Source organism: Zonotrichia leucophrys, chromosome 7 (genome assembly GCF_028769735.1).
Source record: "Zonotrichia leucophrys gambelii isolate GWCS_2022_RI chromosome 7, RI_Zleu_2.0, whole genome shotgun sequence".
NCBI classification, from domain to species: Eukaryota; Metazoa; Chordata; class Aves; order Passeriformes; family Passerellidae; genus Zonotrichia; species Zonotrichia leucophrys.
In genome coordinates, this window is record NC_088177.1 from 17,267,189 (window position 1) to 17,294,758 (window position 27,570).

General features: G+C 41.3%; 1 protein-coding gene across 10 annotated transcripts in view; it reads left to right on the forward strand.

Moving 5' to 3' along the window:
* The window catches only part of SLC39A10 (solute carrier family 39 member 10), a 41,315-nt gene that overhangs the window by 8,370 nt on the left and 5,375 nt on the right, over positions 1 to 27,570 (forward strand). For 2 of the 10 annotated variants that reach the window (XM_064719147.1, XM_064719150.1), the window contains exons 1-9: positions 642 to 717; positions 1,931 to 2,084; positions 14,000 to 15,073; positions 15,945 to 16,146; positions 20,144 to 20,313; positions 21,261 to 21,479; positions 22,744 to 22,864; positions 24,169 to 24,537; positions 26,353 to 26,433. In XM_064719147.1, the coding sequence (XP_064575217.1) occupies positions 2,073 to 2,084; positions 14,000 to 15,073; positions 15,945 to 16,146; positions 20,144 to 20,313; positions 21,261 to 21,479; positions 22,744 to 22,864; positions 24,169 to 24,537; positions 26,353 to 26,433 (2,248 nt within the window). In that variant the 5' untranslated portion in view covers positions 642 to 717; positions 1,931 to 2,072. Of the gene's footprint in view, positions 1 to 641; positions 718 to 991; positions 1,099 to 1,930; positions 2,085 to 2,912; positions 3,102 to 13,999; positions 15,074 to 15,944; positions 16,147 to 20,143; positions 20,314 to 21,260; positions 21,480 to 22,743; positions 22,865 to 24,168; positions 24,538 to 26,352; positions 26,434 to 27,570 lie in introns of those variants that run through there. The other 8 variants (XM_064719152.1, XM_064719157.1, XM_064719154.1 and 5 more) reach the window with 8 other exon arrangements.

The following is a 27,570-nucleotide window of genomic DNA, read 5'->3' on the forward strand; positions in this document are numbered from 1 at the left end:
TTACGTTACAAACCAAAATGTCCCCTGATCCTCGCCGTTGAGCTAGTGAAGGCTTTGGTTTATCTAAGGTTTGGTTTAGGGGTTTTATTTAGCTCTATAGTTATTGCCTAGGAATGGTGCGTGTCGTGACGAGGGGCTCCACCTCGCCATGGGGAGACCTTCACTGCCTGCACAGACTTTAGTGGCCTGAGCGAGCCGGACAGGAGTTTGTGGGGTGAAATAAACGAGGGTTAGTGCCCACCTCGGCCCCGAAAGGTACCCCCATAGGAAGGTACCTCCATAGGAAGGTACGAATACCCCGTTGTTGCTGACGGACCGTCTCCCCAGGCGGCTGCAGAGGCAGCAGCTCGGCCCCGGCCCCGCGGGCCCCGCTCCCCTCGAGCAGCCCGGGCCGGGCTCCCTCGGCCGGGACATGGCTGCGCTGCCCCGGGCCCGCGGCGCTCCCTCCGGCGCTCCCGGGCCCGGCGGCCATGGCCGGGTCGTGCGCGGAGCCGCCGCAGCGAGGGGCGGGCGGGGAGGGCCGCTACGCCACTTTCGTAGCGCTGGAGGAAATGGCTGCGCATTGGGCAGCGCGGGCTGCGGGGCCGCGTGTGCAGGGCGAGCGCGGCGTAGCCGGCTCTGTGAATAGCGCCGGCGGAGCGGCAGGAGGAGGAGGAGGAGGCGCCGCGGCGGTTTGGTACCGAGCGGAGAGGGAGATGCACACGGCACTCGAGTGAGGTAGCTATAAAACCCCATTTGTTTACATGCCCTCCCCCACAGCCGCCCGGCGCCGCGGAGCGGGTGGCGGCCGGCCCGGGCCGCGCCGGGGCGGGGGGGCGGCGGTGCGGGCGAGGAGCCGCGGCGGGGACCGAGCGGCGGTAGCGGACAGCGGCTCGCCCGCGATGCGGAGCGGCGAGAGGGGCGCGCGGCGGCGCGGCCGCCTCATCACGTGGCGGCGGGGCGCGAGGCCGCGGGGTGCGCGCGGGGGGCCGGGGGGCGGCGGGCGGGGGGGCCGCGCCCGGGCTCCCCCCGAGGCGGCGGAGCGCGAGGCGCCGCCGCGGCCCTGGCGCATCCCCCCACCCCCTTTCTTCCTCTGCTCGTGAGGCGACCATGCGGCAGGTAAATCCTCCCCGCCCCCGCGCCCCGAACGGGGGCCCGGGACGTGGCCGCGGCGCTGCGGCTGCCCGGGCTGCTCGGGCGGACAGAGAAAGGGGGCGGCGGGCGTCGGGGGCTGCGGCTGCGGCGGGCCCCGTGTCCCGGCGGGTTCGAGCCGCCCGGTGCCCGCTCTCCGCTTCCCTCCGGCTGCCTTCCTGCCGGGAGTGCGGCTTTGGGCGCGCCCGGCCCTGCCGAGCTCGCTCTCGGTGCGGCCACGTGGAGGCCGCGGGTGCGGGGGGAAGGAGCCGGAGCCGGCCCTGGCCGCCCGGCGTGGGCGCTGCGGGTGTGCGGGGCGGCAGCGCCGTGCGGGGCCCCCAGGACTTGGCGGTGTTTGGGGACAGCCTGGGACGGCGGGTGATGAACAAGCCAGGCCATTAAATCTTGCAGGGCTTACGGTTGGGATTTAGCGCTAACCGCTGCGGAAAAAAATCACTCGGGCTATAACCTGCACGTAACCTTAAATAAGGTTAAGGGCCGAAGGGACAGGAGGCTTTGTCGCTGTGCTCTACAGACACAGAAATGATGAGCAAAAAACATTGATTTCCTGTTCTCAACCATCTCTGCTGCTTATGCTGCGTCCTTTGGAAACACTTAACATTGAAACTGCAGAATAAAATTGCTCTTTAAAATCTCTACCTATCTTTGTCGTTTTTGGGCCTCTTTGTAGAAATGTTCATGCCTGCTAGTTGATAAGACACTGAACAAGAGTCGCCCGAGTAGAAATACTTCTGGTTTCTAGCAGTCCTAACGCTGTATGTGTGTAAGTAGCAATCATAATGTGTTTTTTTTTATTAAGGTAGGATCTTGTACCATAACACCAAGGGAGCCTGTGATAACCTCGAGCCTGATACAGAGCTGAGAAATGCACACTGGAAGACCTGGTTAGTTTTCAGACCAGCGGAAGCAGTTGTCATCTAGTTAACAAAAGTAATCCTGGCATGTTCCAGTGGGTATGTTCTTGTATCCCTTTGGGTAGTAGTAACTGACACAGTGACATAAAAATAGAAAACTTTCTATATCAAAAAGGTATTATATGTTTTTTTTAATTGGACGTTACCAGAGAATGCAAAATTTCCTCTGCTGAATAATGTGCTTTGCTTCAGATGTGCAGGGAAATAGGAATTGGGACTGAGGCATGCTATGTAACTCCAAAGTGAGGGACTGATGGTTACTCTGTAGGCAAATAGTCTGGCATGGTAATGTAGGACAAGAACTGGAAAAATCACCAAGGTCCCCAAGAACATTGACCAGCTAAATTTACTTTACCAGCTAAATTCTTGTGCTAATGGTTAAAGTAAAATTAGTGGTGGTGTCCTGCAGCATTTTTATTTTAGACTGCTTTTAACTCATACTTTAGAGTAAAAAAGTATGCAGCCATGCAACCTATTTCTAAAGGAGAATAGGCTCTAGATAGATGGACAGGCTGTGAATTAATTGTGTGTGTTTGATGAGATTAATGGTGGCAGTTCCATATTGCATTGTGTTAGTGTCCAGGGGTGGTTGCAGAGGGGTTGTTATACACTGTTACCTGTCTGGAACAGGCAATATGACTGGAGATTCTGGTTACATAAAAAAACCTCCAAAAATATGAGCATTGTGTCAATTAATATCTGTGTAGGTCTTTGTGCTTTCCAGGTTGGCTTACATAAAACCTGGGTATTAAGTTTGTAGCATATATCCAGTCAGTCATGAAATGTGCTATTACAGCAGAGCTGTGGTTTAAAGTTATTCAAATATGCTCACAAGCTTTGTCTTAATTGATGTTTTTCCCATTGCAGGAAAATATTTCATTAAATGGGATCATCAGGGTAATTCAGACATGTTCTAGAAGGTTTACGTGACATGAAAAAGCTCATGCTGACCATCATTACTTTGACAGTGAGATAAATATATATACATATATATATGTGTATGGCAAAATTAATGTATCCAGCATGGCATAGGTTTCCTTCCTGGTCTTTCACTAAGTAAGTCAAACAGCTTTAATTTACTCTTTCTATTCTTAATACATTTTCTGCAAAGCAGTGGCTGATTCAAGTCTGAAGAGACTTTTTAAGTAGTGCCCAGATCACACAGACTTCAAGATTGTATATAGTCCTAAAGGAAGTGTGTTTGGACTTGTTTGCCTTTGCTGTCCAGTTTCAATGTCGTTTGATCATGACTGTGCCTATTGTAAAGACTTATTCCTGTCTCTGTCACAGTTTTTACAGAAGTGGAAGTTTGTTTTGAATGTGTGATAGGCACTTGATAAATCGGGGATGAAGTAAATCAATTTGAGAGCATTTATGTGTTTTCATCAGATGGAATTGCTGATTAAAATTACAAAAGCTACTTAAAAGCCAAACTCCATTGAAGTTTTTCTGGAAGTTACAGTTTGGTCATTTACTGTAGTGAAACTTGGTGAAAGGATGGTGGCATCAGTACAGACTGATGGACAGACATAACTGCATGTGTCAGCAGTGAAAATGATACCAGAAAGAGAAAACCTCATTCCATTTGCTTCTCAGTTTGATGATCAGCGATGTCAGAACCCTTGGTATGTCACAGTGTATTATTTTTTAGGATGTTTTCAGAATTGTCAAATTATCTTCACTTTTTGTAACACATTTAAAAATGTCAGTAGAAGTTTCAGAGAAGGAAAGTTTAATGGCAGTTCTGTTCCTTGGGCAGGTATTTTTTCACAGGATTGAGCTTTAGGTGCGGGGTGAGTTCCTTAGGAAAAGTTATGCCTTTCGGGAAGCAATTTCTATTCTAATGTGAAGAAAATCTGTATAACTTCCTGGCTTGCTGTGGGAGTCCAACTTAATTTAGAGACCAATTATTTAAAACAATTTTATCATCTTAAAAGTATTATCTTTGAGGGTGGGCTACTGAAGTTATCTTAAATGAAACTAGTAATTTTATCTTGCTGATAAAGGCCTGAAGTAACACTTAATGCAGAAGGAATTAAGACTGCTCTTACATCATTCTTTAATTACATCTGAGATATTACTTGAAATACACCTAATAAGGTCTGGTAAGGAAATGTGTACCACTTAGGCAAAGCTAATAAACCCTTTTTTTCTAAATTTCAAAAACTGATTGAAATGCTGGAAACCATGTCCTGCCATGGTGTAACCTTCTAAAGGAGAGAAAGGTGTGTGCTGTGTCAGTCCCCCTGTTCACACTCTTTTAGTGCTATTGAGTCAGTGCCAGTGCTCCAGGCTTTTTGGATGTAATAAAAATCTGAGGGGTAAGGAAGCTAAAGAATAATTGTTTGAAGTCACTTTTGTTACCTCTGTGATAGTGCAAAGTCTGTACAGGTTTTAATACCCAGAAAGCTGGAAAGCAGCATAAAAGACTTGGAAGATGATGGTTTGCTGATGTCAGTGTGCAAAGCTTCTGAGAAGAAGGGGATGTTGGAATTACATGTAGGGTGTTGTACCCATGCTGGGGGACATGATTCATTAGACTGGAAATGTTCTCCTCTCACATGGTGCTGCCTCATCTCTCTTTGCATTTCCTGGCTGCTTTTTCCATTGCTGCAGAGCAGGAATGACTCAGCTGCTGGCCTTTCTCTCTCAGTGACCAGGAGCTTCATTCTCATCTGACTGTCACCTTCTCTGTAGCCTCATGAAGTCTGTGAGAGCAACCTGCCCCTCTTTTTGTTCTGTGTTGCCAGTCACAAGTCAGAATTAAGCAAAGTAGCACATCTGTACAAAATGTGGAATATTAACACAGGACCTAAAACTCAGAGTTTCTGGACTGTTAAGAGGCACAGGAAATTGTATAAGCATTCAATTTGGTGCTTAAGTGATAAGCACAATCCTGAATAAGTGTGAATAAGTCTGAATAATACCTTAACTGATAAAGACACACTTCTAAAGTCACCAAAGTAGCTGAACCAATCTTGCTTTGGGAGAAAGTCTTTGTAATACTGGAAGCTGCTGTCTAACTGATCATGTTTGAAAGTCATCAATCTACATTGTGGTTGGTTAGATAAAATGTATATGTGAGATGAAATGCTCTTCAGGTTAGGAATGAAAAAAGTTTCATGCAGAATTTGCATAGAATAGTAACTACAATAAACAGAGACTTTGTGCAATGTTTCTGCATGTAGGTTTTAAATGATTTAGAAATAGTTACCAATCGCAGCTCTGAGTAAAGACCACTGTAATTCATCATGAATTCCAGGCAGGGGTTGTCACACAATTTATACATAAAGATGCAGGTCTCTAGATTATCTGACTTACACTACATTCATAAATAGCTCCTTAGGGTGATGATTATTAATGGACAAAAGTAATACCTTGAATTCTCAAAGATAACTGTAAATGATAAAATATTTACACCTGGTGCTTTGATATCTATAAATAGTTACCCTTTAACCAAGCTAATTGCTGATAATAGCATGCAACCACATTGAGATTGGAGCAGCAAAGAAAAACAAAGGAAAAGTGTATGTAATCCTCAAGGTAGTCTCAGTAGACATTGTTCAACATGATTCTTCTTATGGATTTTTTTTGAGCAATATCTTTGTTAACATTGATTTGCATTTTAAATAAGATTGAGTGGCCCTGAATTCCATCTAGAATTGCTCATGATAGCCATATGTCATTTGTACAGCTGGCAGCTGAGTTCAGTCCCTAGTGATGTCCCAAGTGAGTGTTCCTGCAAGGGGGAGCAGTGAGCCAGGGCTGCTGCTCAGTCCTGCTTCATCCATACCTTGTACAGAGCAGTCCAGAAAAGCTGCTTCACTGCCAGTGGCAGACTGCACTCTGTGTTTCACATCGTGGTTGCATTACTTCCCAGGGCTCTGTGCAATTCCTCTAACCATTCCTGTCAAGGAAGGCCTCTTCCCACCAGGGCTCCACTGGCCTGATAAGCACTTTGATCCATGAAATGCAAACGGTGTCGTATAGGCCATATATATTGTCTGGGGCTGTTTGCAGAATATAGAAGCTTTTTTTTTTTGTGCTGACTTGAACATCCGTCTCTAGAAGACAGTTATCTCAGCCAAAAAGTATAGTTTCAAATTGTATTAACATATATTAAAACTTAAGAAATGCTACTTGGCTACAGTCCAAATAACGTGGTTGCCTTGCAATACGAGGTTTTTATGCTAAATATAAAATATTCCTATTTTTTTGATGTCTGTTACAACACATAAACAGGATAGAGTTCCATCCTTGCTGTTCTGAACTGTGCTTTGAGGCAATTGTCCAGCAGAGGCATTGCGATATATTAACAGGGTCCACTTGCTCCCAGACCATACATTCAGTAAATAAATACTCAGTAGCTGCAGCAGGATGTATATATAAAATTTTGCTTTTCATTGTATTATGCCCATAACTAGTTTTTTTTTCACTGAGTTGCTGTCTTTGTACTCCAGATAAGAGACTGAGTTCTGTAAAGTGTGTAATCTAAATTTATGCATCTGTGTCTTGCAGAGTATGAAAGAGAGTCACAGAAGTTCATTTTTGGTGGCTTTAGGCAAAAATTCTTACACTGGCTTTTGCTAACTATGTATGTTCAGTAGTAGGGAGAGGAATGTGAGGAGTTAATGCTGCCTCCTAAAAGAACAGATGAAGATGAGATGCTTTAATACCAATGCAGCAAGTATAGCAAATGATTGTTGTGTCAAGCTTGTATCAAGCTCTGTGATGCAAATTAATTGCAGTAAACAGTTACACTGAGTGACGCAAAATAATTTCCCAGTCTTTGAAGATGATACTTTGCCTTGTATTGTACTGTTGTTGAGTTCTTAAAACAGAAATAAAGTTGAGAAAGGCAAATTGCCACTTATTTGTGGAAAATCCTGAGAGATCCTATAAATAAACTAATTTACTGGAATTTTCTCCATCACCGTAGCTTAATTGTTAACAGTAAATCAGCAAAGACAAAGGATTAATTATATTTTATAAACAAAATATTCTCATAGTGAAACACCTGGAGGAGTACATTGTTCTACACATAAAAGGAATGTATATCTGCAGTGGGAAAACCCCACATTTTTTGCTGAGTTTTGCCCATATCCTATGAAAAGTGTCATACAGGGGTTCCTTGTATTCAATCAAGCAGTGATTGAACATTAGTGAAATACCAAAATAATGCCTCACGTTCTCTGCAGGTTTTTGTTCTGGACACGCAGTTACAATTTGCTTCAGTTTTACTTCCCTTGAGAATAAGCAATGCCAGACCCTTAATACTTCTGCCTCACAGATTACCAGTAATATTTGCTAGTGCTTCCTTGCCTCTCTCCTGTCTCTAATCTTGCGCTAAGAGTAATATTGGGTATTGAATACTGTGTCTTCATTATTCATCTTAAACTTGTGTCCCTTCTGAGCTAATACCTTGCTGAGAAAGGTTTATTGTTCATGGTGAATGATTTTTAAAGCCAGTCAGTATTTGTATCCGGTTGAATGGTTGCCTCCATCACCACACAAACCTGTAATGAGTAGCCAGGTAGAGCTTTCAGAATAATCCTAGTTAAAATAAATGATGGCAGGGAAATGGCATGAATTCTGTTGAGGTCTCACCTGGAATGTGGTGAAAATGACACTAACTGGGTCAGCTGGGTATTTTGTTGGTGGATTTGCCTGCTGAAATACATACTGCTGTTTTATTCCTGTGTCAGACTGGATAAGTGTTACTTCTGAATCTGCCAGGACACCTTCACAAACTCCTTTGTCTCCCACAATTACTGAACAGACACGTTTGGGAGTTCACTAACTCAGGATGTCACTGGTTCCAGTAGCTGCCTGCTGTCTTCAGAGTAGCAGTCCTCCTGGTTTGTTCTCTTGACTGAGTAACTTTGCTAAGAAGAATCTGAGTGGCTTGTTGGTAGAGCACCTTAGAAAAGTCTGTGATTTCGGTTCATTATTTAAAAGTACAGATTTAAAAATACAGATTTGATTCAATAGTATATAATTTGAAACCTCTTCATTCTAGGAATGGCCTTCACAGGCACTAACTTGGCATAGCGCATGTAAAAGTTTGCTTTAGTCTCGTGTTTTGAGTGGACTTCATAATTGACAGCTTTTCTAACTTTATTTTTCTGGTTTTTTTTCAAGTGAGATAAGTCATTGGTGTAGCAGTAGGCATACATAATTCCTTTTCTGATTGTAGCAGTGATGAAGAGGGGTTTATTATAAAGAGTCTAGGTATTAAACACTCATCAAAGACTTGCCTTTTATGCCTTCTAACATACCACAAGCACTACAACGTGGTGCAAGGATAGTGGTGTTAGTTATAAGAATAAAAGTACTGCAACTGGTTTTAACATTTTATTAGAAATACTGTTATATTCTGTTCTGAAGGGAAAGTTGGAGAAGTTATTTTCAAATGGCTTTCAATAGGGAACAATTACAATGTTATTTGAGTGCATTTTGAGGTGGCCAGTTGTTTTATTTGTGCTCTATCAGAATGTTCTGTGAGACTGCAGATCAACCAGATCAGTAACTGGTGCTCCCACCTAAAGCTGGGTGGGTTTTTTTTTTTGTGTGGACTGTGGTGTTTGTGCAGCTGTACAGTGAGCCAGATAGGAAAAGTAATCTGTCATGAAAATAATCTTTTTTTTTCTTTTTCTAGGCTTTTTTTCAGCAGAATCTAGTTGTACAGCTGCACAGTGAACAGATCAGCAAACAAATGTGCTGGTGTCCAAAAATGGTTTTGTGGGCTTGGGAACGAGAGAGTGAAGCAGTGGGGGCGGGCAGCACTTGCTGCTTTAAGTGCAACACCATCTTAAAATATTTGTTGAACTTTAGCTTTGGTTGTAACCAAAACAATTTGCTTACTTTCAGAAGAAAAATGAAGTATTAAAATGCAGCTGTAACTGGTTTATCTTTTCAAGTATTTCAATCTTACAAGTGCTGGTTGGTATCTTAATAGGATCTAATGGAACAGTATATTTAATACAGAATATTGGCACAAAAGCAAATTGGCTCTGTTATAAATTCTGTGCATTAATAGGTGTTTCATGGACTACATCCAATTTATATATGAAAGACTGCAAATTAATTCTTGGTGAACAGAACTAGCACTTACAGAACTTCCAAGTATTCTGAAGTTTTTATATTATCTTGAGCTCTGAGAAGGATCCTGTACTCAGCAATTTCTTACAAATAACTGACCCTTTGAAGAAGGCTCTCCAGTTTTCTTATGTTCAGAATAAATGCTCCTTTCTGGATAACTGAGCTGGTAGATGGCTACTGTATTAGTTCAAGATAATTTTATTATGCTTGGGACTTGGCTTTTCAAATACTTCACAGTTCAGATTTTTAGGAAGTATTCATGGTGTGTTCAGTTATGCATAAATGCTTTCAGTACTCTGTAAGTCTTATCTGGTATTAACTTGGCAAACAGGGCTTGGATCAGTTAGTTAATGCTCTGTTCTTACGAAGTGCCCCTCCTACTGGGCTATAGGTTTTCAAATGAATGAGGTTCACAGAAATCCACAAACCTGTTTCACTGAAATCCACAAACCTGTTTCACTGAAATTGAAGAAGGAAGAAAGTACAGGAGATGGGTGAGAACTGAAGTCAGAAATGGTTAATTTTAACTTTATTGATCTGTAGCATGTGTTTCTGTTTCCATTAGCAGAAGCTGCTGTTGGCTTAAGACTGATAAAACAAAACCAGATTGTTATTATTTAGTTAAAATGTGTTTATGACTTTCTTAAAATGTCTTTCAGTAACAACACTATATTAATTTCACATTAATTTTTTTTAAAAACTTACCTTAAAAATGTGTGCTAAATTAATAGGATTTTGTATTCTATTATTTGTTTAAAATGTGAAATTTTAAAAATGTAGAGTTAGGTTCATTTGGATTTTCAGATTCCAGACTTTTTTTTTAACTGAATATTTTTATGAAGTAATGCACTGTTCAGGATGGGGGGAAGCTGCATACCTCACTCCTGCACATACATTGGAGTGAATACCTGCAGTATAGAACGCTGTTAAATTTCTAGGACTTGTAAGAAAAACTGTCTTTGTGTAGTCAATAATTATTTCAAGGAATATTTCTCTTTTTAAGAAATTGGCATTTCTCATAGAGCTGTTGCTCTGAGAAGTTCCTAATAGAAATGAATTACACAAGTGCTGAACTTGCCCTGCCTCACAGTGAGAATGCCTTAGTTTGGTAAGAATATTGTTTTGTCCTTATTTTTAGCACCCCTTGGCTTAGCTGGAGCATGTGTTTGGTGTGGAACTCGTAGCTCTCCATGAAATCTTGCTAAGGCACTTTACTCTCTGTGGCATTCAAGCTGACTAACTTAGAAGAGTCAAAGATGTTTTTCGTAGATGAGCAGAATGTTCTTCAGAGAAAACAAGGATAAGAAAGTTGAATAACAAGGGAATGAAACAGAAATTACTTGGGAAGGAGCGTGGGAAGGGAAGAAATCACTGCATTTATATTACAAATATTTCAGGTTATTAAAATTGTTGGCAGTACACAACGAAAAGGGTTAGGGGGGAAGAAAGTTGGGCACTTAAAATATTCTTGTCAGCATTGTACACAGAAAAAATGCTGTACTGCGTGGGCTGCAAGTACTGGAATAACAGATGTGGCTTTCATTTCAGTTTGAATTTTGTATGACAGCATTATTTGAATCCAAGTTTATTGTTTCAAAGTAAAGCCTAACTCTTGAACTAGTTCTCTAGTCTCAGTGAAACAGTTGGTAATAAATAAACAAAGATGTTCCCACAAATTATATTCCAGGCTTTAAGGCATAAAGTGCTATGTAAAAAGAACAGTTGAAATAGATAGTAAGAACTGTGGATAAATTTCAGAAATCCAAAGGACATTGAATGAAAGAAAGATTTTTAAAAGAAACAAAACCAAACCCAACTCTGATCACGGGTGCCTTTGCTTAAGCAGCTGAAACACGCTAGGCAGAGAGTGGTTTGCACGGAGATGTGCTGAGTTTTCCATGGCACTGCCCATGTGCTTGCGCCTGAAGGCTCTGTGTGTATGGGAGCTCAATCAGTTCTCCATGGCTGGGGATGATCCCTTGCACTGCTTTGTGGGGAGGGGATGGGTGCCCTGGGCACCATCGTGTGCCCTCCTGAAATGCCCTCTGGTGGGACACCCTCCGTCTCTGCCCCCTGCAAACAAACACGTTCTAATTGTGCAGCTTGGCTGGGGGGCTCTCCCGCTGCAGAAGGACTCTGCTCGTTCTCCCTGCAGCTCAGGGAGGTGCAGCAGGTGCTGCTGGTTCAGCCCTGCCCTTTGGGGGTGCCCTATTTCACTGTCCCACAGCTCGGAGCTGCTTTCCCTCCTGTGCCCCTCAGAGCTGTGCAGGGCAGGCAGCAGGGAATCAAACACTGAACACAACCGGGCTAAGGCTGACTGCAGGAATAGGCAGGGTCTTTTTCAGCTTTGCTGTAGCCTTGTCCTCAGGCTGCCCTTGCATATTCTCTTGGGGGATTTGAGAGTCTTAATGTTCCTATAATGAGATCAGCTATATGCAGTTTTGTGCCACTGTAGTGTACAGAACTTGGATTTCAGCTTTCCAGTGTTATACATATGAGTGCTGCCTGACAGGTTAAACATGACAGGTATTTACAGTTGCCTAGAGAATAATGAAGCTCATTTAAAAAGAAAGAAAGAATTAATTCTTTCTGGTTGTTCTTTTGGAAACTTTTTATTATGGGAACATTTGTTTTTTAAGTATCTGTTCCAGAACAAGATATGCAGTGGAAGATGCAGAATATTTTACAGTAGAAGATCAAAAATACTGTGCTTGGGTTATTACTGATTTAACCGAAAACAGACAAGTAATTGATTCTGAAACTGCTCTGAGACTACTCAGCTCTTCAGCAATGAGACAGTCATAGGTTACAAACTATTTTAACCACTAGGGCATGGAGAAAAGGTACCATTGAAAGCTAAACACCACAATTAGGGATGCATGACTAAAGTTTCCAAGTAATGTATTAGTAGTATTGTATGAGACAGTCACATGGAAAAGATCATGAGGTTGTGAAAAGGATTATGAGCATGCTTTAGTCATGAATTTCCTGGTAGAGATATTTTAGTCTGGATCATGCTTGTTTAAATGAGAATAATTTAACTTTGCTCATTCTGATTGTATTACCAGATTGTGGCAAAGGGGGAGAAAAGGTTTCTTGCCTACAAAAGTAGTATTACTTTATATATATATATTAATATATGAAAATAGTATTTCAGTAAATTTGGGGAGTGACCTTGCCATACTGAACTACTTGAAAAAGTTTATCATAGCCCTGAAATCAGTTACTGGAATGTAGAGGACTGAACTGGAGATAAACTATGGTTATTCCAGACTGATAATTGACCAGTTGTTTATAAAAATAAGCCACTAATGTGCAGTGAGTAGCCACTGACCTATCTGACATCCATAGAATCAATTTTGATGCAGATGCCTGCATTTTACATTTAAAAACAAGCCCAGATATTCTTCTGGGCTTATGTTTTTAAATGGGACAGCATTGCAAAAGAGAGTTTTGCTTTTTTAAAAAAAATTGTAAGTTTTTGAAGCTCCAGTGAAAAAGTGAACTTTCATATTTGGGATTTGTAGAGATTAACAAGAGAAAGACTTTTCCCCAGTCTTCTGTGTTGACACATTTATTTACCATATAAAGTCCTTAGAAGGCAGCTCCTTCCTTTTCTCTGCTGACCTGTTACAACTATAGGAGCTGCCAACAGATATTTTGAGAAAGTAAAACGGACTTCAAATGTTTGTAGTTTGCTGCAGAGCACTTTCCTGGCCAGTTTCACAAAGCACACTTCAGTGAGCAGCGGTGGGGGCTTGGGAAGGACAAGCAGATTTCTCGTGTCCCATGTGAGAGTCAGTGGCACCTCGGGATGTGCTGAGCAGGTCACTGTGTCTGGGAGCGGAGGGCCCGTGGCAGCTCCAGTCAAGGTGCACGTCAGGAACTAAAACCACTGGCAGTGGTAAGAGCTTTAAGCACAGCTGGCCTGTGTCCTGTCCCCTCACATTCCTGCATTTGCTGCAGGGTAAAATGGTGGCTTGTTTTCAGTTCTGGACACAAGAAAAGCTTTTGCAGTGTCCTTCATAACCTGCTGTTGAATTGTAAGTTTTTTACATGTAACACTGAATTGAAAACCACATTGTCCCAATGATATAATTTCTAAAATTCAGCCCTAAGTGCTTTCAGCTCAACAGTTGTCAGCATTAACAGTATTTTTTGAGTTGCATAAGCAGATGTTTTCCATATAACCCTACTTTTAAATGGCTGTCCACATAGATTTTTGAAGTCAGTAAACCAATGTAAGTGAAGAGTACTAAAAATATGAACATATAAGCAATACATTAGTTAATGGCAGCTTATTTGTACATTGATAATGGATGATTTCAAAACAGGGAATTGTGCAGTGTGTGTTTAGTGGAGGCATTTCAGCAGCACAAAAAGAGAGCAAATGGTGTGTGGGTTTTCAGCTGTATTACCTGCCTGTCACCCCTGTGAACAGGAAATTACAGCATTGTTATTTTAAAATAATTTTCATTCTTTTGTAGCTTGTGTTTTGTCAAGATTTTCAATATTATAGGTTATCGTAAGTATAGGTGCCTCTGAAAATATGCACAAAAATATTCTGATATGACTGACTGTAAATGTTGTTAATCTTTTTCTTATCATCACCTTCTGTCAGTATGGTTTGTAAAACCACATCTCTAAAATACACAGTCTGTCTCAATGTTGGATAAAAAAAGCACATTAACACAATTTCTGCAGTAAAAGTACTGCAATTGCTATTCTTTTATTGCCAATATCTAAAAAGCGTTGTGAGTGATTCAGTTGGCATCAGTACCAAACTGATAGGCCATATAAATTGACATTGAGATTGCTTTGCAGCTAAGTGCATCCCTTTGTGTTTCTTGTAGGAAACAGAGATGAAGGTACACATGCACACAAAATTTTGCATCATTTGTTTGCTGACATTTATTTTTCATCAGTGCAATCATTGCCATGGAGATGGACACAACAACGGTCCCAAAAAGGATCGTGTGCACGACCATAATGACTATCAGATCTCAAATGAATCATACTTCCAGAATGGAGGAACAGAATCTATGCCCAGTAAATTTTCAACGTTGGAAGCAGAAAATGAACAAAAATACTACATTGAAAAGATTTTTGATCGCTATGGTGAAAATGGAAGATTATCTTTTTTTGGCCTGGAAAAACTGTTAATAAGCCTTGGTTTGGGAGAGGTAAAAGTAGTGATGATAAATCATGATGATATTGGCCACGATCATGTTTCTCACTTGTATGCTTTGGAAGTACAGGAAGGAAAGCATTTTCATCCTCATAACCATGCTCACAGCCACTCAGATTCAGAAAACCAGACCACGGTGGGTGCGTCTGCAAAGAGAAACCACAGATGTGACACTGAGAGAGAGGCGGCGGTGCCCTCGCTGAAGGAGGAGGGCAAGCACGTGCACAACCAGAGCCGCCGGCACCCGCACCACCAGCACCCGCGCGCGCACCGGCACGAGCACAACGGCACGCGCCACTCGCGCCACGACGCCGGCGGGCACGGCGACCCCGCCGAGCAGAGCCACGAGCCCGCCACGGACACCAACACCACGCAGGAGCAGCCCGAGCGCAAGCAGCGCAAGCAGAAGAAGAAGCAGAAGAAGATCAGCGAGACGTCGGGAGACGCCACGTGGGATTACGCCGCGGAGCACGACGGCGGCGATCAGTACGAGCACAACCGCGTGCACAAACACGACCACGTCCACGACGCCTCTCACCTGCACGTGCACCACCACGAGCACGGCGGTGACCGCTCCGCCGGCCACGGCCACCAGGACGGCAGCGCAGGCACCGCCCCCGGGCACCGCCACACCAGCAAGCGAGAGGCCTCGCACAAGCAGATCAGCGTGAGGAAACACGCCCTCCCTGCGGCACGCGGGCACAAGGACCACAGCGAGGATGAGCACAAGCACGAAGAGGTGAGTGTGACATGGAGAGCTGGTACGTTTGCTTTCAGTGCTGTCACACAATAACTGAAGGTGCATGCCCACAAATAAATGGGGATGTTTGGGACCATAGCCTAATACAGTGTATGAATTTGATTTATAAAGCTTTTCCCTTTCCCAATATTCCAGAATACTACCACCACACACACCTTTTTGGACTTCGTTCTGAATCTGAGATCACTAACATTTTTGAAAACTGCAGACACTCATTCCTAAAATACCTGTATCTTTTCAGCACACTTCTGATATCTTTGTCCTGAGAGATTAAGAAGCAATTGCAGGTGTAGCTTCAGTAGCACTGTGCTCGGTGGAAGCTCTTCTGTTCTGTCCTTCAGCATTCATTAGTTCTGCCAGCACCATAAATCCCTTCCCCTTACAGTTAAGTACCGATGTAGGACCTTGGAAAGTCACATTTTTAAACCAGAAGGATGAAGGGAATGCTGAGTTCAACGTTTCAAACTGTCTTAAAAAGTGAAACTCAAAACACAGAAGGTTGGTAGGTAAACAGAAGTGTTGAAAAACCAATTTTGGATTTGCATATTTCCACTCTTCACCTGTTGCTTTTTCTTCATTGCTTGTACTGTGTAAAGAATATGGAAAATGCTTTTCAGTGACATTTATCAAAAGTTATGTAGATGTTGAGAGACTCAAGTGTGCAGTGCAGATATTTTTACTGTTTCTTTCTCTCATAAACCACTTTGATCAGTTTAAGATACGTTTTAGCACTGGTAGAACATGTGAACCAAGTTTCTGCTTTGTTTGTGTTCTTAAATAATATCCTGCATTTTCCATACATGAAAATAGATGCTTTTATATTTAATTTGTTTGTGCAATTTGCTTGCAGTGCTTAAATGCTACACAGCTGCTACGGTACTATGGTCTGGAAGCCAGCTCCCTAATATCTCCTGAGCTCTTCGTGTACATCTGTCCTGCTTTGCTCTACCAGATTGAGAGAAGGCTCTGTATTGTACATTATGATGAGCTGGACGATCTTGCAAGAAATAAAAATGCATCAATTGAGAATAAAGATAAAACAGGTGCATCAGGTAGGTGTCTTTTTTTCTTAGTGGGACTGAGGTCCATATGTTTCTCTCAAAGTTGGAAAGTTGCAGTGTTACTTTGGCACTAAATTTCTTAATAAATTTGACTTGGACCTGTTAATTCAGAATTAGAGAACAACACTGTCATTACAGTTCATTCACTGGAAAATGAGACTTTAGGTCTTACTATTTTTATATTTTAGCAGTGCTACAGGGCTGTAGAATTGACATGCATAATTTTTCGTGAACTTAAAAAATAGGCATAAGCAAGTACAAGAGCATTTAAATTGTCATTTCTGGTACTTCCCTTTTCTGACTGTTTCTCTCTAAGCACATGAAAAGTGTTCCATCAAAATCTTCTGTTGCCAGTTTTATTTTTTTTTTTGTGTGTACCCTGAGTAAAACTGAGTAGACTTCTTATCTCATCACCATAGTTCTAAGTTAACATATTTTTACTACTGTTAAAGCAGTTACTTTAAGGGTAGAATCCACTGTTGTTATTTCATAACTGAATGTACTTTTAAATATGCCTGCCTCTGCTATCTTTCATAAATTATAAGGGAACTGTTGATGTTTAGTTGCATTAAAATATTAAAAATCTAAAAAATCTTGGATATAATGTTGGTATTTTGAAAATGAAAGTATTGGTAATGTGAGGATTGATTAGTACATAGGTGCATATTAGCATCATTAGAAATAAAGCTTGAAATAACTGCATTCTCATAGATGTTAATAACTGCTGGGAAGAATGCATTGCTGGTTATCTTTCTTACCAATTGCAGATTCATTAAAATAATTAACTTCTTGTAGATAAATCTCCTCTAGTGACACATCTGCTGCCTTGTTAGCTGCTCAGAGATTGCTGTAGAGCAGATACAGTGCGTGTTCTGTAGGACAGCAAATTGCTTTGTGCTGCGCTCTCAGTGCAGTAAGAGCTGACCCCTGCCTGATTACCAAGAGCATTGCTAGAGCAACTCTAAGCATTTTCTGCCAATTAAAATGTTGAAACCCTATACAAAACTGTCATGTTGCACATGCTTTGGACCAGTTTAATTAGGAAGCTTCTACAGATGAGTGCTTCTTTTTAAAAGATTGCATTTTATTTTTCTGTAATGAGAAAGGGAGTTCATTAATAACTCAGTTTGAAGACCTTTAACGTTTTAAGAGACTTAATCTCCAAAATTACTGAAGCTTATTGTGAACATTTAACATGTTTTATGGCATCTGATACCTTGAGTATAAATAACACTTTTGCCAGTTAGCTGTAAAAATTTGGGTTCTAACTCATTGATTTGGCTCTCAAACAGTAACCTGCAGAAAAAGTCAGCTTGATTAGATAATGATAAATCATTCTTCATAACAATTTCCTGTATTCTCTTGTATTAATTACAGCAAGATTTCAGTTGATATAATAATAATTGTTCCTTCTTATGTAAGGAAGTTAATAAAAAAATAACAAGTCCTTATTGGAATGTGGGGGCTGTGGGAGGTGTAGGGCAAATGTCAGTCATAGAGTAACTTAATTTATAGCTTGTAGGACTGTATAGAAATGAAAGCATGTGCCCTAAGCCAATATAAACATTTTTAGATAGAAGTATTCACCAAAGTTAGGAGGATGCAGTTACTTTTAAACATGAGCTTTCTGTGGTTTACTTTAGTTTCAGTTTAAGCTTTCAATCAATCTTAACAGACCAGTGTTGCTTCTGTTCATTGATACCAGCCTGTAGGTTTCCATTACCTCTGCTAACTGTGGTTTTCTAAAGCAAGATAATTTAATTAACTGGTGGCCAAAATCTTAGGAAGCCATGTTAGATTTTCTTCCTGTAACTTACAGATAGTTCTGTGACATCTTCTGATGGAGGATGTTCAAGGGCTTCTCCATAGAACTGAGCTTTCACAGTGTGGCTGCTGGAGGAGGGGGCACTGTCACTACTGAGGCCCCTAAACCACTGAAAAGGAAAGGCACCCCCTGCTACTGAATGAAGCCAGTAGAAGTCACACAAGTAAACAGGGAGCATTTAGTTGATAGCTGGAGATGGCTTAGAGCTGCTGATGAGAAGTGTCTGAGATCAGTCCAAGCTGTAATTCTGTCTGTGCAGATGCCAGTGCTCCCTGGGGCTCAATCTCAGACGGGCACAGATTCCATGTTCTAATCCCATGTGCCTTACCTTAATCATGATGCCATCTTTAGGTCCTGTATCATCCACAGGAGTATTCCAGCCCCTCAGAGTTGTGTCGGCCAACCCTGCTGTGATAGATGAAACTTCAGCCTTTCCATTTTTCTCCATGTAAGGCTGTTGTTCACCACTGTGCCCACCCTGGGGCAGTGTCCTGCCCAAAGGCTGTGTGATTTTTATCTGGGCTGCTTGTGCATGTGTGCTAGATTGAGCACTGAGGGACAGCTCCGTGTATGCTGGGTTTTCAGCACAGCCTCTCGGTCCAGGGGATCAGTCTGGGGACCTGTGGCAGTATTTTGGTCACCATGGTCCTGCTTCAACTTTACACCTACTTTTGTATTCCTGATTTCCAGCCTCAGTTTTTCAGTTCCTCATCTGGCAGCAGACTTTGCCTTGCCACCAGCTCTCTTTTCCTATGGTCTCAGTACTCATGTCTGTCAGTGCACACCTCATACTGGCAAAAGCTTTTTCCAGTCATTTTCTCCCAGTGGATGTGGTCTTGTACCCCTTGCATTTCAGCTGGGTTGTTTCCTTTTATGCAGTGTTGTGGAATGACAGCCACGGACTTAGTAAGAATGAATATCCCAAAATAAAATTTAAAGCAGCAGATGTTGTGAGCTTTGGTGTTGAACCAGACTGAGCCTGCAGCAGCCACACTTGTGTTGGCAAAGTCATATAAATCTGCTCCATAGTCGGTTTGGTACAGACAGAATTCTTGGGGTGTTTCACCCTCATGGTGATACTGAGCAGCTACAACACACTTCCTCTTTTCTTCTCCTCTCACACATACCCTGCCCCATTTCCCAGGATGTCTTCCCCTACTTGTGGGCCCTCAGAGACGCAAGGAAAGTCAGATTGTACTCTGAAATGTGGAAATGTTAGGGATTCTGAGTCAGGAGCTGTAACTTACCTTAAAGTTGGCAAAATGTGGTAGATATCCATTTTTGATTAAAAGTGGAGCTAGGAAAAACCCTGTAGAGGAAAATCAAAGCATCTGTACTAAAACTTAACGATAATACTTTATTAGAGTGAGATGCTGATTGAAAGAGCCATGTTTGTTTATAGGGTCTGTTTCTTCCTGTAATTGCTTCTTCTCAATGTCATGTAGAAATTTTCACATCTTCCCTCATTAACAGGAGTATGCTGGGTGTACCACATCCCATTATCATTTCTTCTAATGGCAACAGTAAAGATTCTCAGAAAAAATAAATGCTGCTATGTGGTGGTGGCAAGTTGCTTTTAGCTGTTCAAGCTCGTGTTGCAGCATTCGATTTGAGAGTTCCTCTGCCAAAGGTTGAGTCCTCTCATGAATAAAGGTGTATGTTTCAAAGCACCAGGTGAAATAAACAGTGCCAAACTAAACGTGTGACTCTAAACAGGGAGAAATACAGAATCCAGAAAAATTTTGCATCAGAACCATATTAAAAACAACTGTTACATACACATTAGTGCTTGTAGGGCCCTTGCAAGTTAAGTAGCAGAGATGGCTTTGTCCCAGTATAAAACCTTTAGTTTTTAGTTTCATGGAGGGCTACAAAGCTAAGCCTGGAACTAACAATCAGGAAGAATTGCTGGGCTCTTTCTAGCTAATTGTCTTCTGATGTCTCACTACATTATACTGTGCTGTGAATAAGCCTGTGTAGTTCTGGTTTGCTGTGGACTTAAGTACTGCCTTTATATTTTTCAGCACCTTCTTAATGAACAATCACACAGCTTAGGTTAAAGGAAAGTCACCTTCTTAAGAGATAGTTGAAAGTCATTAATCAGGCTTAGAAGTTTTCCAGATGTTGTTCTGATAACCTCTCTGTGTTCATTTCTTCCCACAGCCTGGTTTTGTGGTATCATCTCTATCACCGTCATTAGCCTGCTTTCCTTGCTAGGTGTGATCTTGGTTCCCATCATTAACCAATGGTGCTTCAAATTTCTTCTAACTTTCTTGGTAGCTCTGGCTGTAGGAACAATGAGTGGAGATGCACTGCTCCATCTCTTGCCACATGTAAGTATGGTCTCCTCACCTTTTATTCTTAATTGCAAATGAGTCTAGAATTTTCAAGGAATTGTTTGATAGTATCAATAAAGAAAGGTTCACTGATGCACCTGTAGATTGACTTGACTGTGAGGGACACCAACACTTCTGGAGACTTTCTGCTGACAGAAGGGAAGGAAATGTTGTTTCTCTGAACAAAAGGTGGGGAAAAGTAGTTGCATATTCATTGTTGAACTGACGTCACACTATTGTAAAACAACCAGGAGCCCAACAAGAGTATTTTAAAATTAGCAGTATTGCTGTCTCTTGTTTACTGATAGCTGTGTGTCAGTATCTAAAAGTATTTCCTGGGGATTAATCTGCCTGCTTGCTATATGTGAGGGAGAAAGTAACCTCTCATGTACTGAATCGAGCAATTCCCTAAGGAAGGTGAGCAGCTTTTAATTCATGGTGGTGTACTGTAATTCTTAAAAGGGGAAGTGTTTTCTAAAATTCTGTCACCTCCATTGTTTAGCACAAAGACTAATATTTACATGTTTTCTTTGTATACTTCTAATACGCATTTTTGGTTGTGGTTTTAGGGGTTTTTTTAAGTTCATATTTCAGATCAGAATTTAGTCTGTAATTGACTGTAACAGTTTAAAAAGTCATAAGGCTTGGTTGCTAATGGGAGACTAAGAATGGTAATTCCTTTTGATATTTCTGAGTGTTAGTCTCATTTTCTGCATTGTGACAGAAAAGCTGAAGCTACATAATCTACCTCCTCAAAAAAAAAATCCCAGAGAAATTTTTTTACTGATTAGGGTAATGAATTATCTATTGAAAAACTTATGTGGCAAAATGTGTTAATGTGAAGAAAAAGTAAAACAGGGTGGGGGTTTCTGTTGTCTCTTCTGGCCCAGTGCCACCTCAGTGTCATGTCTGCCCCAGTGGTGTCACTCTTGTCTCTCCCCCAGTCGCACGGAGGCCACAACCACAGCCACCACCATGGCCAAGGGCACGTGCACGAGCACAGGCACTCGCACCGGCACGGCCACGCGCACGCCGTGCACGCCGAGGGCTTCCTGGAGGAAAATGACCCCGTGCTCAAGGGGCTCTTGGCACTTGGAGGCATTTATGTTCTCTTCATCATTGAGCACTGTATAAGAATGTACAAACATTACAATAAACAGAAGGTAGGTGCTGAAATTGTTTGCTGTTCAAAAATGTGTTCCCTAAAGCTACCTTGTGAGTGCTGAGGAATTGTGCTTCCTCTGTGAACAAAGGCTGCTGCTGCTGTGTATTCTGTCTGATGTTATGTGAGGGATCCCTTTCCTAAAGAAGTTGCTTTTCTCAACAAGGGAACTTGGGAGAATAGTGTAGAAATCTGATGGAGGAAGCTGCATCTAAAGCTTCCTAGGTTTATTTGCAAAAACAGACGAAAGCATCAGGTAAGAAAGATCTGGTTATAGAACCAGAAATTGTCAGACAATTGACAAGAAATTTAGCAGTATGCTCTTACCTAACAATGCCAGTGTAACAGAGGTGTCCACGTTTTCCACATCAGAAAAATGCTAAAATTTTCAGATCTGCTTTCTGTAAATTGCCGGTCAAATTTTAACTTGTTTCTCAAAAAATGATTGGATTTTTAGTGGTGGGAGCACTCTGTATTTGTGGTGGGGGTATAAAATGAGAGCAAGTACCCTGGAGAGTGTGAGTGTGGATGAAAATTCAGTTTTAGCCTTTGCCTTTGTCATTCACCTCTGAGGAGAAAATTATTTTGGTGAAATCCAACTTGCTTCTCCCAAAATGACTGTGAAAACTTTTCAGCTTCTCTGTTTTCATGTCAGACTTGCTGTCTGAGCTGGACAGGCAGCAGCAGATTTTGTGTGTTGGAGGAGGCATTTCTTAGATCTTCTGATGAAAGGATGAAAACTGTTATATCATGCATAACTTCTTTGAGATGAATTAAATAATTAAATCTCGTAGGCTGCTCTGGCAAATCCTTGGGATCTGCTCTATGGGCTGCAGATAGAGAAAAGCTTGCTGCTTTCTTAAAGGGAAGTACAAGGAAGCTACAGGAATATAAATAAAACAAAGTTGAACAAATTAGAGGAGCTGTTCTTGCTGCAAGTTTGCTTTCTTGAACAAATCTAAAAGCTGCATTTCTGAGCTATAAGAGCAATCCTTGTCAGAATATCCCCTCTTACTAAAGTGAAATATATCTCTGTGTAAGAGTTTGGGAGTGAGATTCCATGGTAAGTAGCCAAGAACTCCCACTGGAATAGGGATTGTTGCTGAGCCTTATAAAGATCAATATTCAGAAGTAACATATTTCTGTCATACATGGTAAGAGAGAATGGCTTGATCTATTTAGGAGATTTTTGGACAGCATTTCAGTTCCTGTTATTTCCATCAATGTCCTGTCACAAACCAGATGTTACCTGTTTTCTGTTGCAGAGTAAGCAGAAATGGTGCAAAAAACCCCAGCTGGAAGAATCACCAATTGGAAGGAAACTCTCTGATCACAAATTAAATAACAGACCAGATGCTGACTGGCTTCAGCTGAAACCCCTTGCAGGTAGGCAGTTACTGTCAGAATTCTCTGACTGGGAGATCCGAAGTAGGAGCAGGTTACTGGGGCATGGTGTGTAGCATGTAACCTCTTGTACAGTTTTGCTGCTATTATGCAAATCATTGTTAATAAGACTTAATAGGCTTTTCCCTATTAAATCTTTTTTATTTTGTTTTCTTTAGATCTGAGAGCACTATGAACATTTCCTAATAAGCCATAGAGATGGTTCTCAGACTTCTGAAGCAGTCATGTTTTGGGTGGCTGTGGGCCTTTGGGAGTTTGTTTGTTTGCTGGCTTGTTTGTTTGTTTGTTTGTTTTCAGGGTGTTTCTGGTGTTTTGGTTAAGCTGTTACTGACTAGCTCAGCCCTGGCAAAAATGAGATCAAAAATGAACACCCACACAATAAATGGGGATATCTTCCACTTTAAAGAAGCCAACATCTGACCAGTTACAGATAAACAAAATCTGTTTCTTTCCACAAATACAGCCAAGTATCCTGAATACTCCTCAAGTATCCAAAACAACTTTTGCACACTGTTCCTTCATGACAGGCTGTGGATGCTCATTCTGTGTGTACCCAGAAGAAATGCTCTATCCCCCTTCTCACAGGGGGAGAGAGGGGCAAAGGCTTTGCTTCATAACCTTCCGATTCTTTTGCCTGCATGGCAGCAGAATTAATTTGTTGATGAAGAACTTATTTGCACAAATTAGGTTTATTTAATTTGATTGGTTTGTAGAAGAGAGGGTTAGGACTGCAGCCTTCTCCATGCAAACAATCTCAAATGGGCTTTGGGGCACTGACACAGAACATGGAAAGTTTTCAGCAGTGCAGGGGTTGGAACATAATTTGAAATGTCTGCATGACAGTGGAGGCTGAGCTGTGACCTGTATGGGCACATGCAGACAGAGGCAGGTGGGGTTTGCTAAACCATTCAGATCCCATCCAAAGCTCTAAGACATTATCATCATTCTGGCAACTCTCCTTTGCCAGTGTTGAACCATAAACTTTGTTAGTAGCAAAATTACAGGCATGAGTGTAGGCTGGGCTAAAACTGGCTTTGAGTGCTATGGATGCAGCGCTGCTGCCTTGCAGTGGAGAATTTTATAGATTGTACATGCACATTTGTGACAAAATGCCTCAATGACAGACTTAGTTTTCGGATTGAATGCTGACAACCAAGTTGCTAGAGTGGGATGTGTTAAAATACTTGTTTTGCTTTCCCAGAGCAGTTAACCCTTAGGCCAGGGGTGCAGGGGTTGCTGGTTAAACAGGAATTAACTCAGTGTCTCTCCCAACTGACTGGGTGCAGGAGCAGATGACTCAGTTTTGTCTGAAGACCGACTGAATGAAACTGAACTGACTGACTTGGACGGGCAGCTGGAGCCCCCTGCCAAGAACTACCTGCCTGCAGAAGAGGAGAACAACCTGCGCCACTCTCACAACGACGTCGCCCACGGCGCCCAAGAGCACGAGCTGCACGATTCCGAGTATGACAGCCATGGAGAAGATAAAATGATAGCTAGAAAACACAGTCACCACTGGCATCACAAACATTCCCATCATTCCCATGGCCACTGTCATTCTGGAAAAGACCTGAAAGATACTGGGATAGCTAATATTGCTTGGATGGTAATTATGGGAGATGGCATTCACAACTTTAGTGATGGCTTAGCAATCGGTAAGCAAAAGCACTGAGTATTTCTCAACAGTTTCTCCTTACCTTTAGTAACTCTGCTAATATTTGACTTATCAGTAATCACAGGTAAGGCTTCCAGTTAGCACCTGTGGTTACTGCCATTGTTCAGTCTCCTGCAGAGCGGAAATAAAAAGGCTGTCAATTGTAATAGTTTACCTTTTGTTAGCATTCTGTGCTATTTGCACTAAAATTAGTGTATCAGTAGCAGTGACAGTCACAGTCTCTGCCAAGGAGAGACTGGTGCATGCAAACCTTGGGATTTATGGAGCACAGTAACCCACCTTTCTTCTTCGGGTCTCAGTTGCCTTAGAATTATAAATAAATGCCTTTCAGCCTTATTTAGAATGATATTTACTAACAATAATAGTAATACTATTTATATTATTCTTAATACATAGAATTACACAGTACTTGCAAATAAAAATACACTGTGAGTCAGGTGACAAATAATATTTTAAAAGTATTACTCAGGATAATTTAATCTTTATTTAAGCAAAATATTATTTTGGCTCACAGTTAGTATAGATTTATTTCTAGCCAAGTGCAGAAGAAATTGGAAGTACCAAAAAGATTTTATTAGATTTATTAAATCAACTTGGAGTCACACAATGTTCTAAATGTGATTTGAATTGTAAAGTGTATTAATTTGGATATACAAGTCAGGATAATGGTGGGAGGACTGAAGGGCACACTTTGGATTTTTTACTAAGGTAGCTGCTTAAGAGTAAGGGTACACAGGGTTCTGAACTAATGGCAGAAGGGACACACCCATTTTGATGGATGGGGCATAAGCATTTGTCAGGGTCTCTAGTTAACAATGGAATCTACTACAGTTTCTCCATTTCCTTCTGACAACTTCTAAAGAAACTAAACTCCTTAAAAACTAACTTGTTGCTTCATTTTCACATAAAACAGGTAAGACATTTAGACAATGGCTTTTAAGGCCAAAAACAATTGCCATGCCTTCTGTTGAGAACTTCACAGTATTGAAATTCCATTTCTGAATATTTCTAGGTCAAGCCCAAACAGCTGAATTTGTGGTAAAATGTAGATTTTAGAAAAGCATGGTCATCTTTTTAATGTATCAAACTATGAGGAATCCAGAGGAAAGTTAAATTCCCCCTCTGTCTTCAGACTGTCTTTTCTTTCTGCTTTATGCAGCCTGTTTAGACTGCTCACTGCAGGCTCTTTTTGTGCTTTTCTCTGCTACAGTACAGAAATTTAATACCAGTTTTCTCATCTCAGAATTATTTAAGGTATGACATTAAAGTTGACTGAATTCAATTAGCTTATGCAAAAGTACTGAAAGATATTTATGGCAATGTTTTTACCCTTATTTTCCAGGTCTGGCTTACTAATATTGCTGATATGTTCTCTGAAAATAAGTACAAAGGAGCTAGAGAGGTTATGGGTTAAACATTAGTTTGGATTTCCAAGCTGGAAAGGAGAGAGCCAGACTCTTGCTCATGTACATTCCCAACTGCCCTCATGTACTGGAGAGTTCCTAAAAGTGGTGTTATTTATTGGCTTGCTGTCTTTATATCTCGTTTTTGGCCAGTTGTGTTCTCCTCTCCAGGGTGTGCCTTGCAGATAAATGAGTAATGAAGCCTGCAGTGGTAATGCACATCCAGGGTGCTTCCAGTATTTCCCATTTGTATACAGACAGGACACAGACATACTGAAAGATATTAGTGTGCATTCTAACAGAAGGGTGTCAGCTCTGCAAAGTCAATTGATTTTCTGACGTGAAAATAGTGAAATATAATTTTAATTTTTTTTTCCTTTTTTTTTTTCTAGGAGCAGCTTTTAGTGCTGGACTGACAGGAGGAATTAGTACATCTATAGCAGTATTTTGTCACGAGCTTCCCCATGAATTAGGTAACTAAGTGTAGAAACTGTGCTCCATCTATACAAAATCCTTATCTAAAAGTTGTTGTAATACTGTGATAAGCACAATGAAGTGCAGAAGCTGCAGAGGTGACCAGAACTTCAAAGGGTGAGGGAGAAATATTGCTTCAGAGTAGGTACTGCTACAGGATTATGTTGGTAGTGTCTAGTTACAGCACTTCTCTAAAGCTTTTTGAGCATGTTTTAAAAATATTCTTAGGAGCATACAGGGAGCATACATTTTACATAGCTCTACATTTTCTAGAGTTTCACACTACTCTGTGTGGCATTGTCTTACACAAAGTTAAGTCACGTAAGTAAACACAAGTTTACAAAAGTAAAATTCCATGTGGGGATCTTCAGAAGAGGCTTTGTTCCAACTGTGGCCAAGTTCAGCAGGTGTGGCCATTTAGGGTAAAGCCTGTAGGCACTGTTGCCAGTGCCATTGGTTCTTGTCCCCCTAATTGAAGCATTTCTTTTGGAGGCAGCTAACCATGGTGAAACCTGTTGTTTTCACATTGCATGAAAATTTTCTGCACCCTGAGAGTTTAAAAAGAGCAGCCAGAGAGAGGAGGAATTTTCTGGTTTTCCACTGATGTAAAGTTGTGCTAGGCAGACCTATATCTGTACTCATAGCTTGCTCACTTGAGAGCTGCTGGGTCTGAATGATCAAAAGTGAGGTAAAACAAGCACTTCAAAAACCTTAGAGGTGATGAGGGAAAGCATTTTATATAGGCAGCTCCTGAGCTATAGTAAATCATGGGCATAGGGGGGAAACAGTAGAGTAGGTGTTCATGGTTTGATCTGTGCTGTACAATCATTAGTTAAGTGAAGCTGCTGCAATAGATAAAGGATTGCAATGTATATTACAATGCTTAGAACTTGACAGCACAGCATGATGAAATGAACCTGGTATAAGGGGTGAGTAGTTTATACCTATTTTTTAATATTTTTTTAAAATTTTGATATGTTTTGATTCTAATTTTTGATTTTAGATTAGGCAGATAATTTCAGGCATGGATATAAGAACATTATGTAAGAATATTACATTAATTGTCCTGATTTCTGTATATCATCTTACACTTCTCATGATTACAAGAATTCAGTTTGAATGAAGTAAAACTATTA